Genomic DNA, 15,973 nt, shown 5'->3' on the forward strand with positions numbered 1-15,973 from the left:
TCTTTTCATGTGTCCTTTGGCCATCTATATGTCCTGTTTGGGAAAATGTCTATTCAAGTCCTCTGCCCATTTTTTAATTGAATTGGTTTTTTGACATTGAGTTGTATATCTTTATGTATTTTGGATACCCTTTATCAGGTATATCATTTGCAAATATCTTTTCCCATTCAGTAGGTTTCCTTTTTGTTGTGCTGGTGCTTTTCCTTCACTGTGCCAAAGCTTTTTATTTTAACATAGTCCAAATAGTTTATTTTTGCTTTCATTTCCCTTACCTTAGGAGACATGTCTAGAAAAATGTTGCCATGGCTGATGTCAGAGAAATTACTACCTATGTTCTCTTCTAGGAATTTTATGGTTTTAGTTCTCACGTTTATTCCTAATTAAAGGTCTTTAATCCATTTTGAGTTTATTTTCCTATATGGTGCTAGCAAGTAGTCCAGTTTCATAAACTGATGGTTGAGAAACATCTGTATGGTTAGGGATGACCTGTGTATGCAAATGAACATATGGATGTGAAAGAGAATCAGTCTAGATAACACTCGGTTTTTTCCTCACAGATAATTGGCAATCCAAGCATTGCATAGGTAAGAGTAATTGGGTTTTTATAGCCAGTAGTTTGAAGCATGTGAAATATATTGACATGGCATGTCTTTTGTAGTTTTCACAATATTCATTTCTGTCCTGGCAGATACTCTTAAATTTGATGCAGATTTCTTACTGTACAGTCATATAGAAATAAGGCCCTTATTCTGTACTTATTGTAATGCTTTACAAACCATCTGCTCAAATTTTTACTGGTGAGCACAGCTTAAATTTGGTCTAAAACAGGACAGTGAAGACACTGTGCACTTTTTAAAAAACGCTCCTTTTAATTGTGACTTTTATTTTAGATTTTCTAAATAATTAGGTTAGAAATACATAGTGGTTAGGGAAGGATACATGTGTATATCAACCCAGACTTTTTGGAATGGTATCAATGGCTCCATTTATTGTTTCTGTCAATATGTATTTATAAATCTATATAATATCTATATTACATTTTTTTAAATTCTTAATATAAATTTTTTTTAAAAATCAGTCAAGAAATCTATTACTTTCTTAAATTACACTCTCCAAATAATGTAAATCGTAACTTAGTCTTTTTTTAGAATTCTGATCAAAGCCAACTTTAATTTTTTACTCTCATATTTAAAAGCTTATCTGATAGTTGCCAGTTTCCCAATCCTAGCATTGGTTACTAGCTTACAAATCTTAAGGTAAATTCTTCTCATTTACCTAATATTCAATTTCTACTAGTTTTTTTTTTAAATTTCTACTAGTTTTTAATATACGCTGGTGTAAATACCATTACTGGCTGCTTTGTATGAAATTCAGTATTCTATAGATCCCACAGAGTCATGGGATAGAATCAGGAGCCTCCGCCTTTTATGTGAGCCTCGGTGGTACTACGGAAATCAAGGCAATTTTGCTTAGGTTAAGGAGGATTTATTTTCATTTGTAAGAGAACCCTCTTACAATAGGTTTATTCAGTTCTTTTAAAAATGGTGGCATTCTTTAAAACTATTCTTTGAAAAGCAACAATTACTTAAGTGGAATATTGGATTAAACCTAAAAATGTGAGCCCTAGTTAACTTTATTATTCTGCATATGATCATGATAAGGGATTTGGATGTTCTTCACATTTCCAAGCAAAATCCAATTTAAAAAGCTTATTCTTACCAAACCCCTAAAAACAACCATTTGAGAGTGAACCAGCAGAATATTATATCACCCCAGTGAAGCTGTAGGTTTCATTACATGCACCCACAAGTGACATGGCTAGCTTCTGCCATCCACTTTTACGAAATTTATTTTACACCTGTTATACCAAACAGCATTTTATTTATTTTTTTTTATGATTTTATTTATTTATTTGACAGAGAGAGGGAGATCACAAGTAGGCAGAGAGGCAGGCAGAAGGGGGGGCGGAAGCAGGCTCCCTGCCGAGCAGAGAGCCCGATGAAGGGCTCGATCCCAGGACCCTGGAATCATGACCTGGGCCAAAGGCAGAGGCTTAACCCACTGAGCCACCCAGGTGCCCCCTGAACAGCATTTTAAACACTGGCATATAAACTCCCTAATGACGTAAAGCAAAGACAAAAGTGTTTATCTTATTAGGAACAAGACACACCATCACTTACAGTCTTCAAACATTACTGCATTTTAACTTTCATAATTTGACAATGTATTCATGAAACAATCTACAGAGAACTCATTTTGATAGACAAAGAACACTTTAAAGCAGCCATGACTGAGCTAAATTGTTGATTAGGTAAGGATTTTACAAACATTACTTATATTAGCAGAGAGTATTTTGTCTACCCGTGCCTCACGGCAAGAACCATTCATGGGGTACTGGAACCCGTGGCGCTTTCTCACGGCTCTGGTGGCCCACAGATGTCAGCCCTTGCGTCACCCGGTGCTTTGGGCTGATTTGGTGTCAGGATTTCTTCTCATGGCTTTATTGGAATGGATCAATGAGGATAAACCTCGAAGAATTGGTACCTGGAATCTTTGCCAACCCAGTAAGAATTCAGGACTCTCAGAAACCCACAGTGGCATCCAGTTCGCTCCTCTGCAGCCCACTGAAGGCTTCTGGGAAACCTTAGCTGGTTAGCACCATGATGGGACGGGCTTGCTTGAGGTCTCACTGTTAGGAATGGCGTTTGGGGCCACTATGGTGAATCTGATATATTACATAACCTTGCTTGGCCTTGGGCCCCAGTCCACGTGCTTTATCAGCTGGCTTGGGTGGAGAATTTGTGTGGGGGGGGGGCGCCCTACAGAGCATACAGAGCTGTGGGTACTGCCAGCAGTGCACCCTGAGAAGAAAGTGCATTATACCAGACTGCTTCTCCCTCCATAGCTCCTAGATGTACTTTAAACGCCCATCTTGGCTGACCTTGGAGCGGATGCCTGCCACCAGATGGAAAGCAAAACTTAAGTCTTTAAAAAAAAAATTTTTTTTTTAAAGCAGGCTCCAGGTCTAGTGTGGAGCCCAACATGGGACTCAAACTCATGACCCTGAGATCAGGACCTGAGCTGAGATCAAGAGTCTGAAGCTCAACCAACTGAGCCACTCAGGTGCCCCAAAACGTAGTCTTATCTGTTGTCCCAGATCCTTATTTTGTCTAAATATTTTAACATAAATTTTTGCCCCCTCTGAAATATCTAAAATTTTTTAAATCCATTTTATTTTAGCAGTGACTCAGAATGACAGTAACCAGATGGACTTACCTTTTTTGGTCCATTTTAGAAAACAAATGGATTGCCATTCTTCCCAAAAGTTCTGCCTTGAATGCAGATTAGTATTTTAAGTAATATTTTAATGAGCCAGTGATCAAAATAGAAAACTTTGTGGATGGTTTATAGTCAGAATCCTTGCTTGTTCTGAGCACTGAGTGAGGCATGATCAGTGCTTCAGATAGACTGGTGGCCGCTGCTCTTACGGATCTGTCAGTCTCGTAGGGGAGATGAGAAAAATTGATTGGAAAACAACAGAGAACCATGTCGATAATACATAATTAATTATTGCTTTACTTGCTTCAGAATAAGAGTCATAGCAGTTGACAGGAAAGAAGGAAATTAAACTTGAGCTGCACCTCGAAAGATGAGAAGAACTTAAAGAGAAAGAAGGGCCTTTGATGCCAGTGAATTATTTTTCCCTCTGCCTTTCTAACCCCTGGAGTTACCTTCTTACCATGTTCTGTCTACAACCTGAGCAAGCCCTCCCCATCACACTTTGCTGTTGGGTATCTTTCTATTCCCATTCTGTACTGTACTTTATAGAACAGCACATCTCACCATCCCACTGGGCAGGCTTGGGCTTGGGATAGGAGTCTGCAGGGAAATTAGCTATAGTAACTGAATTTTATGTTAATATAAAACCAACTGCTAATGACCTTTTCATTAACTAGAAATTCATTGAAAAATGAATGAAAGAATCATTATATTTTGGAGCGTGTTTTGAAATATTTTGATTTCCAAGCCAAGTAATAATAATAGCTAATAAAATAAATGAGCTCAATCACATTCCGACCTTGTCAAAGTCCTTGGTACACAGGTGCTCAGTACATGGTTGCTGCCACCCCCACACCGCTGCTACTAAGGGGGAGATGTGCAACACTGAATTTGAAGTAGCGCTGAGAGAGAGACTAGGAACCACCCTGCTGCTCTAGCTTCTATCCTGCCCCCTCCTCATACTTTTTTGAAAACATATCAGAAAACAGATTTGAAATTATCGCTTTTGATTTTTTTTTCCCTCTTGGTAAGTTGACCATTTAGTTTTATTTCATATTGAAGACCTACCTAGAAATATCCAAGCAACTTGCTCAGTTTACCCTTTTATTTCCTTTTCTTTTTAGTTGGTGAGGGTTTTAATAAAGAGTAATTCCTTAGCTCACTCATTAACTTCTCTAGAAGTGTATGTTTTTCTTAGATTTGTTTTATCAGTATATAAAATTTTGTTTGAATTAGTTAAAATCAAAAACTAGATAAATACCAAAGAGCAATAGGATTAGTATTTACTTATTGGTCTCCTGCTAAGGACAAATGCTTCCTTTATTCTCTCTTGCCCCTGTGGATGCTGGGTTCCAGCTTGGAGCAAATATTTGCAGAGTAATTACGTGCCCTGAAACTACTGCAACAGTGGTAATGTCCACACAACCACAAGTGTAGGTCGAGGAGGGTGGTACCACAATCCAGAGTAAAATCCCGAGAGATTTTCATCCCTCTGGATTTCTTTGAATTTTTTAAAAATTTCTTTTTAATAGCTAGAGCTTGCTAGCTATGTGCACTTTTCTTAGCCTGCTTTATCTACATTTATTAAAAGTAATACAAGTCTGAAAAAAGCCAGCAGTGCAGTACTTCTCCATCAGAAATCCCTGAACTCCTGCTTTGCATGAGTTCCCTACTTCTTTCTGCTTGTGGCCATTTCCCAAACTGCTGTTAATTTTTCTCTATCTGCTACTGATGCCAGGTCCACAAATAGCCATAGTATACCATTGTCACTAAAAACATCATGTTCCCACTTTGAGTTGTAGTTTTTTTTAATGCCTTGATGCTTTTGGGGTTTTGAAAGTTGACATGAGAAGACTCTCCATCTTTAATGGGGGAGAACCCTGCTAGACAGATATACAGCATCCCCTCTCCCCTCACGATAGGTAACCATGTTAAAGGATGACCCATTCTAACTGGAAAAAAAATAATATGAACAAAGAATCTTCTAATAGCTATTATTTGGTATGGTGTTAGTTTAATCAAAACAATGCTGACCTGTTTGAAATCAATTTCTTGTCATGAATTTTACAAGAAATAATCTTGAGTGTGCATTCTACTTATTTTTATAGGTAATAATTAAAAAGTGGTCCATTCCTTGTCCTCTGCCATTAAATTATGTAGAGCAATACTTCCAGGTAATAGTTTTTATTTTGTTTCTTTTTATTTTAAGCTAAAAAAGAAATCAGACTAATAATGATTTTTGTCCTAATTAATGAAAAAGTAATGACTATATTGCAATTTGGAACTTTGTTTTGAAATATTTTTATTTGAAAGCCTACTAATAATAAATACATCATTTTTGTTGATGTATTCTGACTTTTAATGACTGCTGGTTTCTCTTTTTCCCCTCAATTCTCTTAAACAGATTTCAAATGCTACAGATGATTGTAAACCAAGGCTCTTTCATTTCTCCAAAGAGGTGTGTAAGTTATTAACAGATACTTTTGGTTGATTTTTCACATTTCAAGTTTTAAGAGATTTGTATAACAGGGTCTCTTAGGTCTTTGTACCTGTAACTAATTAATTTCCATGAAAGTGTTAAGTATAGGGTTGCCTACCAGAAGAATAATATTATTTAACACAGGGTGGCCCATTATGAAACAGCCACCTTTTTTTTTTTTTTTTTTTTTTTTTTGGCATGCCTTTAAATGGAGCTTATTTTAAATGGGCCACTGCCTAAAAGAACAGATTTACCAAATGTCTGGTCTGGCCAATAAGGTCCTCTGTGGATACAGACTTCCTGTTGCCCTCTGGACTTGTAAAGCTAAATAGCCAATTATATCAAAAACTCCTCCCCGGTGAGTAGAGCCTCGGTCTGTAGCTAAACAGCCTCATCATTGGATCAGCAAGTGAGTGTTGCCAATGTATCTTCTGGCTGACATTCCAAAGTTGAAATTTATGGTGCTTGGAGTAGAGACTAGAAGACCAAGTCTCCTTGCCATCTCTGGGAACCAGGATCCTGGAAGTGTCTGTAAGAGCCCCTGAGCACTGGCAGAGGAGACAGGAGCTAGGATATGGATGGATGTCTACTTTACTATTCCAGAAGAGCCCAAAGTCTTCCCGTTGCCACCAGTTTCTTCTGAAACTTCTACATTTTTTGCTTCTGTTGAAATCTAAGTCCCAGATACTAGAATCCCCTCCACTCTTGCACAACTCAATTAGTGTAGCATGTTAGTGTGCTAAGTCCTCCCTGAAGAATTTTCCTTTTTTATCCCCAGTTTTTCAATAAGAAATGTCTCTCTGGCTCCATAAGGGAGATTACTACGTCCTTTACATGGTAAAGTCTATCTGCCTTAAAGATCTCTGTAATTGACAAGCCAGGACATTGAGCAATATATTTAAAAGAAATTGAGAATTAAATTCTCATTCCCCTAATACAGCCTCAGGAAATGCTACAGCTTTCCTTCGCAGCTCCCTTCAGATATTTTAGGAGGCGTTATATCCCAAGACAGGTCTTCACTCATCTGGAGTTTTTGTCGAAGAGCCTAAAGTTGTTAGAGGGAAATCTTTTTATGGTAAAAAAGAGAAAGTAAATCATCACCATTCATTATATAAAGACAGTATTTTCACTTAGATGATAACTTTTGTTTGCTTTATAACTTCCTCTGGCTCTTAAGTCTTTTAATTAAGAAAACACTTATGTTTGTGTATTTCAGTGGATCTTTAAGAATTTGTCAGTCTAGAATATATCATATTCATTCCCATTGAAACAGATCCTAGTTAAAAATGCTAAGATGTGATTAGTATTTTTGGTATTCCCTTAGATTCAGTTGGTGGTACCCTGAACATGCTATAGAAGCCAGCCAAGAAATACTCCGGCTAGGACTAGAGGTCTAAACAATCAAGCAAAACATTTGTTGGTGACCATACTTGTGTCTCTCTTTAAAAACAAAACAAAACACCTTATTTTATAAAAAGATGATTTGTGCAAGCTGAAATAAATTTGACCAAATTGATTTTTTTTTTTTTTTGGACCTGAGTTTATGATCAGTTGAAGTAGTGGCTTCACTAGAACAGCATTTAATAATTTCATCTTTTTAAATTCTTTTCCAGAGTGTTTATGCCATACCTACCATGGCTTTTTCATTTCTCTGCCATACCTCCATATTGCCAATATACTGTGAACTTCAAAGGTACCATAGGATCCTGAAATATTTTAAGTATATTAAGAACTTCTTTTTACTTAGTCTTTCAGATCTAATGACATTCTCCTTTATGAATCATTCTTTCCCATCACTGGATTCTAAGTGTTAGTTTATTTATTTGTTTTGAAGATTTTGTCTTTAAGTAAATTCTGCACCCAGTGTGGGGCTTGAACTCACAACTGCGAAACATGCCCTACAAACCGAGCCAGCCGGGTGCCCCTAAGTGTTAGTTTAAAACAAAACAAATGATATGCTGGCTTATTGAACATAATTTTTTAAAAAAGTAAAAAAAGAACGACTCAATATGCTGAAGTTGCAAATGCTCTCCGAGTTAATATATATATTTAATGTGATCCCTATTAATATTATTAATAAAAATACACTGAAGTTGGAAAAAAAATAAATATCTACAGACACAAAAAAAAATAAAATAAAAACAATTGAGAGTTATTTCCGTCCAACTTGAGAATGTTTCCTGGAAGCATAATCTTTGCGTAGTAATTTCAAATCAGAAATTCTGATATATAGTTATTAATAAAGTAGGTCTTGAGCAATTAAGGAATCCTCTTGACAACTAGCTTGGGAGATATTTGTTTCTTTAGATATAATTCAGATCATAGTTTCTACTTTTGCCATTTTTGTCTTTTAGCCCTTCAAAGAAAAGAATGCAAAATGTAACCCATACAGCAATTGTTTTAAGTTTTCTCATTTATTTTGTATCTGCACTCTTTGGGTACCTCACTTTTTATGGTAAGTATATTATTTAATTACCAATGACAAAAGAAATCATTCTATAGTTGATGTCACACCTGAATATAGACTTTGTTTCTGCCTTTCATTTGGAAGTTAATTTGTTTAGGCTGCTAAAATTCAGTGCAGTACTGTAGTAGCTTTATGGGCTTTAAAAAAACTGATTTTCTTCCTTTTAATACATGTGGATCAAGTTCAAGATTAATAACTTCAGGGGCACCTGGGTGACTCATTCATTAAGCGTCTGCCTTTAGCTCAGGTCACGATCCCAGGATCCTGGGATCAAGCCCCACATCGGGCTGCATGCTCGGCGGGAAGCCTACTTCTCCCTCTCCCTCTGCCGCTCCCTGCTTGTGTTACCTCTCTCGCTGTGTCTCTCTCTGTCAAATAAATAAATAAAATCTTTTAAAAAAATGATAACATTCTATGAAAATTTTCTTAAACACCTAAGTAAAGCTTAGGGATATTGCTGTCTTTCCGCAAGAAATAAATGTGCAATAATGATTTTATTTTTTAATTTGAGAATTCAATATGTTAGACTGCAGTTCAGTTTGGGAGGTAGGGAGAATCAATCATCTTAATTGCAGAAGAACAAGTAAGAAAGGAAAGGGTTTACACTTGGTTATGGTTGTACGCTTAGGTTATGGTTGTATGCCTTCAGACTTGCTTCACACAATTTGACACTGTGCATTCCATGATGCACCATGATCTTTTCCCATAAATTCTGTAAAGGATTCTTTTAAATTCTTACAATAACAGTAAATTTTTATTTATTTTTGGAAAATTGCCTGCTTGGTATGTGTTTTTTTTCCCTGTCCAAAAAGAACCTTAAGAAAAAGTAAAACTTAGAAGTCTAGAACAAGGAAAATGTTGTAGGCTTTTTAATTTGCAAACATTTAATTTGCAAACAAAGCCCTTATAACAGATTGCACACAGTTTGTCAATTTTGATTACATTTTTCAGCTTCTGAGTGCTTTTATAACAACTCTCCAAGTAAATGGCTGTTATAGCTCTGGTGATATTTAGCTGTTATGACTGATTTATTTCATGGTTGATACCCTTGTGCCTGTGCTGCAGGTGTTAAATAGCCATGATTACTCTTAATGGCACTTTGCTTCTCTCCCAGAGTTTTTCCAAGTCTGACAAGTTTTTGGACAATATTTATTTCCACAGCTACCTTTACTAAACCAGCTACCTTTCCTAATCCCATTGGAAAGAGTATGATTTTGAAATCCAACAAATGTGGTACAGAAAACTAGTCTGCTCTAACTAGCTAATGTGACCTTGAACAGGAAGCTCACCTTGTAATCTCTTCATCTCCTAATCTGTGACAGGGATAATTATGTAGAGTTGTATTGAGGAGGAAGTGAGTTAAACATACCTGATATAGTATCTGGCACATAACCGTCTTCCACAAAGAAGAGCTACTGCTGGTGGTTACTACTATTATTATCATTAGTATTGTAGTTATTTTATAATTTCAGGTGTTGAGTTTTTCAGACCTTTACTTCTCACTATCTTTAATGGAATTTAAGTTAAATATGGTAAGTCTACAGTACTATGTTTAAGTATGGTCTTGGAGTTCTCAGCATATGAGAAAATTGTAATTGCTGTGTAGTCCCTTTCTTATTATCTCTGTGCTATTTTAATGGTAATAAAAGCTATTCATTAATTTAAATCTGCTCTTGCTTTTTATACTAATGTAGATAAGAGGAGTATAGTAGAGCTCTGTGTACACCATCAGGAAAAGCATTATTTTCCCCATGACTATGGTACCCTGCTGGATAAACTACAAAGAAATTTAAGGCAGATGGTTAAGCTTTTTTGATCATTGCTGATGAAACAGGATTCTTTTTTTTTTTTTTTTTAAGATTTTTATTTATTTATTTTACAGAGAGAGATCACAAGTAGACAGAGAGGCAGGCAGAGAGAGAGAGAGAGAGAGGGAAGCAGGCTCCCTGCTGAGCAGAGAGCCCGATGTGGGACTCGATCCCAGGACCCTGAGATCATGACCTGAGCCGAAGGCAGCGGCTTAACCCACTGAGCCACCCAGGTACCCCTGAAACAGGATTCTTGAACTACATAAGCTCTAGTTTTGGTTGTTGGATTTGTAAACTTTTGCACATATGTGAGCTCAGTAATACTTTTCTATGTCAGTAGGATATTGTAGCAGGTTCCCTGTTGGGGTTCAGCAGAAACTTAATATAACAGAATAGCTGTATATTTTTCTAAGGTAAAACTGTCATCTGGCACAAATACTCTTCTATTTAGAGATCTTTGACATTGAGAAAAAAATCAAAAAAATAGACCTCCTCCTCCTCACGGATAAGTAGCTTTCTGGAAGAAGCCACAAATGGCCTGCCATTCTCCAGGATTCGTGAGGAATAGTTATGTAAATGACCATGAGATGCTGTACTAAATTACAAGAAAGCTTAGACTGAAGGGAAAGTAGAGAAAGGATGGCCACTAATACATTTATTGAGCTAAAATTTATCCGTGAGTGCCCAGTATTTTGTATACATTGCTTAATTGAACCCTTAGAGCTCTACACAGTACAGGTTCACATGGGGTGAGTGGTTCGGCTGGCCAGATACCTGCAGCTAATGAATTAACGAGCTGCGATTTGAATCCAGTTCTGACCTTTCTGTTACCATGTTGCCTCTTAGGGAATTACACTGTAGAACCCAGATTTCCTTCATCCCTTCATCATTCCTTCATTTCATAACAAGTTTTGGTTAGTGAGCTTTTGGAAGAACCTGGCTCACTTAGGCTCCAGGCATATCTGTGTATCTTTATCTGCCTACCTACCTGCCTACCTACATACCTACCTGCCTGTCTGTATACCTACCCACCTGTTGTTATGTGAACACATAGGTAGGTGATAGATCGATTTAAAAGAATGATATAAAAGTAATTCTTCTCCAGAGAAACACAAAGATTCAGATAGGGTGCCTGGGTGGCTCAGTCAGTTAAACGTCTGCTTTCAGCTCAGGTCATGATCTCAGAATCCTGGGAACGAGTTCCGCATCAGGCTCCCTGGTCAGCAGGCTGCTGAGCCGGAAGCCTGCTTCTCCCTCTCCCTCTGCTGCTCCCCTTGCTTGTGCTCTCTTGCGTGCTTGCTCTCTCTCTCTCTCAAATAAATAAATAAATAAAATCTTTTAAAAAAATTTTATAGGATTCAGATACTGATTTTGCTGTTTACATTAGCTTTTGGGGGCTCAATTATATTTGAGGAGCATCTTTTATGGTATATTTCTATCAAGATACCAGTAGCTGTCGGTCTTATGGAAAAAAATTGTTGGTTGAACAATTATCAAAAGGGCTAGTAATCATAAGTTGAGGCCTTCCAACTCATTTTGTAAATGAGCAGCTGAAGCCCAAAGAAGTGAAGTGACCTGTCAGTCACACACTTAGTAGCATGTCTCCTGAATACGAATCCAGTGATCTTTCTGCTACTCTCTGGTAATCTTTATGAACTTCATATGGTTTGACAATGTGTATTACACAGGACAGCCTCCTGACTTAATGGCATACTTAACTTGCAGAGATCACCGTCAGATCCTTACTGAGATTTATAGAGATTTATCTGAATTCAGGGAAGTGTGTTGTACTCTATCCCTTACATATGTTAAGGCTCAGCTAAGAGCACAGAATTGACTGTCTCAGACCTGGGAAAGTAGAAAGTGGATATGTAACAGATATTTTGAATTTATAATAAATCTAGTTCTTCAGGCTTCTGGAGCTGCTTGGGATCCTTTTATCCCGTGCTTCCAGGGCTTGGTTAATATCTCAATTTTGTCAGACTACAGGGGCCTATACGTACCTAGATTAATAATACTCTTTATGGATGTTAAGGTATTATAAGTTGAGGGAGAAGAAGTGTTCCTCTGGGGAGCCAGGCCAATGCCCAAATGTTACATCATAACCAGACCGTTTTAAAAGTCTACAAAATTGTTAAGCAATATGTGTTAATAGCTCATTTTCATGATTCAGAAAGTGGAAATAAAAGTTTGCCATGTTTTTTCAAAGGCTCACAAATATCTCAGATTTGGAAACAAGAACCCAGCTTTCCTGGCTCTTCTTAATCTCTTCGTCCACTAGTCTCACATCATGAGGTCTTTGATACGTTAGACAATTCGTTTCTCTCCCATTTTCTTTATCACTGGTCTAGTTCAGTTTCTCCTTATCTCCCAGTGATTATAACAGTATCCTCCTAACTGTTATTTCTGTTTTGGGTATCTTTTTCTTCATGCTTAGTTCAGATCATAATACACCAGTCTTTATAAGTCATTGCGTCTCTGTGGCCCACTTCATAGGGTTTACCTATGAAGAGCTCTGCTCCTGGGTCTTAAATGCCTTTTCTGGCCATATTACCCACTACTGTCTTTGCTCTACAGCAAGTCCTGCTTCAGCCACTGTAGTAGCATTGGGTACTCATTTTCTCAGCTGCGTATTCTCTTTGCTACATTAGGGCTTCTGCCTGTGCTCTTCTTGCTCTGAGACAAAATCTCTGTCCCCACACATACATTATCTCACTTACTGCTCTCAATAATCCACAGGTCAAAATATTATTTTCCCCATTTTGCAGATGTAAGAACCGAGACACTCAGAGAAGTTAAGGTGATAGCAAGTAGAGGAATTTGAACATTAATCTGTGTAGTCCCGGAATTCAGGGCCCTCTGCCTTCCTGCTATTCTCTAAATCATGAAGATTCTCCCCAAGCCTCCTGGGATTGCCTCCTTGCTCATCCCCAAGTCACTGTTACCTTTCCCGATTCAGAATCACCGTGGCTCTTTGTTTAGAACGCCTACTGCCGCTTAAGTGTACATTTGTGTTTATCCATTTTCTATTCTATGGGTGTGTCCACCTTATTGCTACGTTGTATTTTAGATCCTTGTTTTTTATTTCCTCCAGAGCATCTTTTCTGATACCTATTACTCTCAAATTTAAAAAGCACCATTCCATTTTAAGTACAAACTGAACTTTCCCTGCAAGGTAGGATATGGAGTGGTCTTGAGAGCACTCACTCTTCATGCCCCTTATCTGCCTGGGGGTGCAGAACACATTGTGAAACTGGAGGAACAGCACAGAGCAAAGCATGGTCAGCGGGTACCCACTCTCTCCCTGACTACCACACTGGCTTGCCAAGTAAGCCGTTTCCCTACAACTACATTTTCTTAGGGAAGAGGAATCTACAGATGAAATGTTGGTGAAGCAGACAGCATGCACAGAAGTATAAGATTCTAGAAAACATTGCGGTATTGAGGAAAACATACTGACTTTGGTGCCAAAAAAAAAAAGTGGGGCTTATGGCTCTGAGAGCTCTTCCCCTTTGTGTGGTGTGATCTTGGACAAGTCTGAATATTTCTTAGCCTAGCTACCTGTCTTTATTGTTATCGGAAGGGAACACATCATACACTTTCAGTAATACATGTGAAAGCACCTTACCAAACAAACTTAAATGTTCAAAACCTTCAGATTATGGAAGAGTTCTAAAGAGATATTTATATAAATATATATTCATTGTCATAATTTTAGAGGTTCTACCTATGTTGGTTTCTAGTTTAACTGAAAGAAAAGATTGTAATTTTCAAGAAGATATTTAACTCATGTCTCTGTGTTTCAGATAGGATAGGAAAAAGGCCAGAGATGGATTTGGTACTGGGAATCCAACATTTGTTAAGATCTGTTTGTGCAAGAAAAATAATTTTGCTGTTATTGACATCTTAGTGGTTTATAATGTGGTCTTTATTATTTTTTTATTTTACAGGCAAAGTGGCATCAGAATTACTGCAAGGTTATAGCACATACTTGCCCCATGATGTTGTTGTCATGACTGTGAAGTTATGCATACTATTTGCTGTGCTTTTGACAGTCCCTCTAATCCACTTCCCTGTAAGTATTCTTAAAGGGCTTGTTGCTTAATGTAGCAGCTCCCTAATATGGCAACACTAATTCTTTGCAGACTAGAGTGTTTGAATCACATCTAGTTCTTGTGTATCTTATTCATTTGTCAAGTAATTGATCAAAGACCTCATACTTGCATATGGCCCCATGAAAGCACAGAAATAACAGTGAACCACTAAGCTGATTTGTGCTTTTTGAGATTTAGTTTAGATTTACGCTCTCCCACAGCATTGTTTCCAATTTAGAGACTATGGTTCTTCTTAAGTTTCAGGTTTTCCCCCCCTCTTTAATTCTGTATTCTGTTTTCAAAAGAATGTGCATGAAGAGGCAAAAGTCAAGTCAGCAAAAATAAGCTCCTTCTGGTTTATTGTAGATTTGTTTTCACATCGACATTCTAATTTAATCTTAGTCAAAATATTTTATTTGCTTGAGAATTATAATTAAGGGGCAGAATAGATCTTCCTTCTGCATTTAGTTGCCATATGTAAGAATCTTAAGACTTTCTGAGAAAATGGAAACAGAGGCTTTAGGTATGAATGGTTCTGCATGAATGTCTCGAACCCCTAAATACTGAGCTCCCTAAGAACTGGGCCCTCGAGATCTTTGGCCCACTACATGTATGGACTGCTCTGCCAGGCGTGCCTCAGTGAGGGTTGGGGTGGCGAATAAACATTGGTGTGATGCGAGACTGTCTGCTGACCACGTTGGCAGTGGGGAGTGTCATGAACTAGTTTTTATATTTATATGCTATGAAACAGATAATATAAAATAAAGTAATAAATGGCGTTTCTTTCCCATAGCATGATTTCTTTTTCTATTTTAACCTTTTGTTCTTCTCTGTGTGAATTTAATGAAAATGATTCTCTGAGATTTCATCACATAATACTGTTGTTGGTCATTTTGAAAAGTATGCAACTTAGAGAAATGGAATGTGAACATTTCTTCAAGAATTAAAACAAAATATTTTTTTATGAAGCGCACATAGTTATATTTCTTAGTTCATTTGTCATAAATACTTTATAAAAATAGTTTATGTTATATTTTTAAAATCTAAGTGGTGTAGGGAACAAGAATGTCACGGTTATTGTACTATACCAGTGTTTCCCTAAGCAAGTATTTTGGCTTTGACACTTTTTCTTTGCTTAAATCTGTTTCTTTTTCTCTTATACAGGCACGGAAAGCTTTAATGATGATATTTTTCTCCAACTTTCCATTCTCATGGATTCGCCATTCTTTGATCACTCTAGCACTCAATATTATAATTGTTTTGCTTGCATTATATGTTCCTGACATTAGGAATGTATTTGGTATAGTTGGTAAGTTTTCTATTTCAAAAAATCCCATGTAACAGAGTGGATAACATTGTCATCCAGCCTCACATCTGAATCTGGCAATAACCTGTTTTTTTTTTCCTCCTGTTCAAAGGTTCCAGTACATCAACATGTCTGATTTTTGTATTCCCAGGACTATTTTATCTTAAACTTAGCAGAGAGGATTTTCTCTCATGGAAAAAGCTTGGGGTAGGTTAGTTTTTATTTATTTCTTTTAAGAATTCTATTTTAAGAAATAATTCATCATTTTCTATTTTATTTACATTAAGAAAGTTAATATATTTTGAACTGTAATATACTTTATTGGAGAAGGTAGAGGTTTAAAATACTCTTAATTGGGCGCCTGGGTGGCTCAGTGGTTAGAGCCTCTGCCTTCGGCTCAGGTCATGATCTCAGGGTCCTGGGATCGAGTCCCGCATCGGGCTCTCTGCTCAGCAGGGAGCCTGCCTCCTCCTCCTGTCTCTCTGCCTGCCTCTCTGCCTACTTGTGATCTGTCTGTCAAAAAAAAAAAAAAAAACTTTA

At 37.2% G+C, this 15,973-nt stretch overlaps 1 protein-coding gene and 1 pseudogene across 3 annotated transcripts in view; one reads left to right on the plus strand and one right to left on the minus strand.

The window, feature by feature from the left end:
- LOC111159132 (solute carrier family 38 member 6) overlaps positions 1-15,973 on the plus strand; it is a 72,809-nt gene that overhangs the window by 46,021 nt on the left and 10,815 nt on the right. For all 3 annotated transcript variants that reach the window (XM_022521555.1, XM_022521564.1, XM_022521574.1), the window contains exons 9-15: positions 5,388-5,453; positions 5,684-5,737; positions 7,372-7,451; positions 8,113-8,213; positions 13,984-14,108; positions 15,292-15,436; positions 15,546-15,640. In XM_022521555.1, the coding sequence (XP_022377263.1) occupies positions 5,388-5,453; positions 5,684-5,737; positions 7,372-7,451; positions 8,113-8,213; positions 13,984-14,108; positions 15,292-15,436; positions 15,546-15,640 (666 nt within the window). The remainder of the gene's footprint in view (positions 1-5,387; positions 5,454-5,683; positions 5,738-7,371; positions 7,452-8,112; positions 8,214-13,983; positions 14,109-15,291; positions 15,437-15,545; positions 15,641-15,973) is intronic.
- LOC111159093 lies at positions 2,369-5,209 on the minus strand (annotated as a pseudogene).

Source organism: Enhydra lutris, unplaced genomic scaffold (assembly GCF_002288905.1).
Source record: "Enhydra lutris kenyoni isolate GAN:26980312 unplaced genomic scaffold, ASM228890v2 scaffoldscaffold4, whole genome shotgun sequence".
Taxonomy (NCBI): domain Eukaryota; kingdom Metazoa; phylum Chordata; class Mammalia; order Carnivora; family Mustelidae; genus Enhydra; species Enhydra lutris.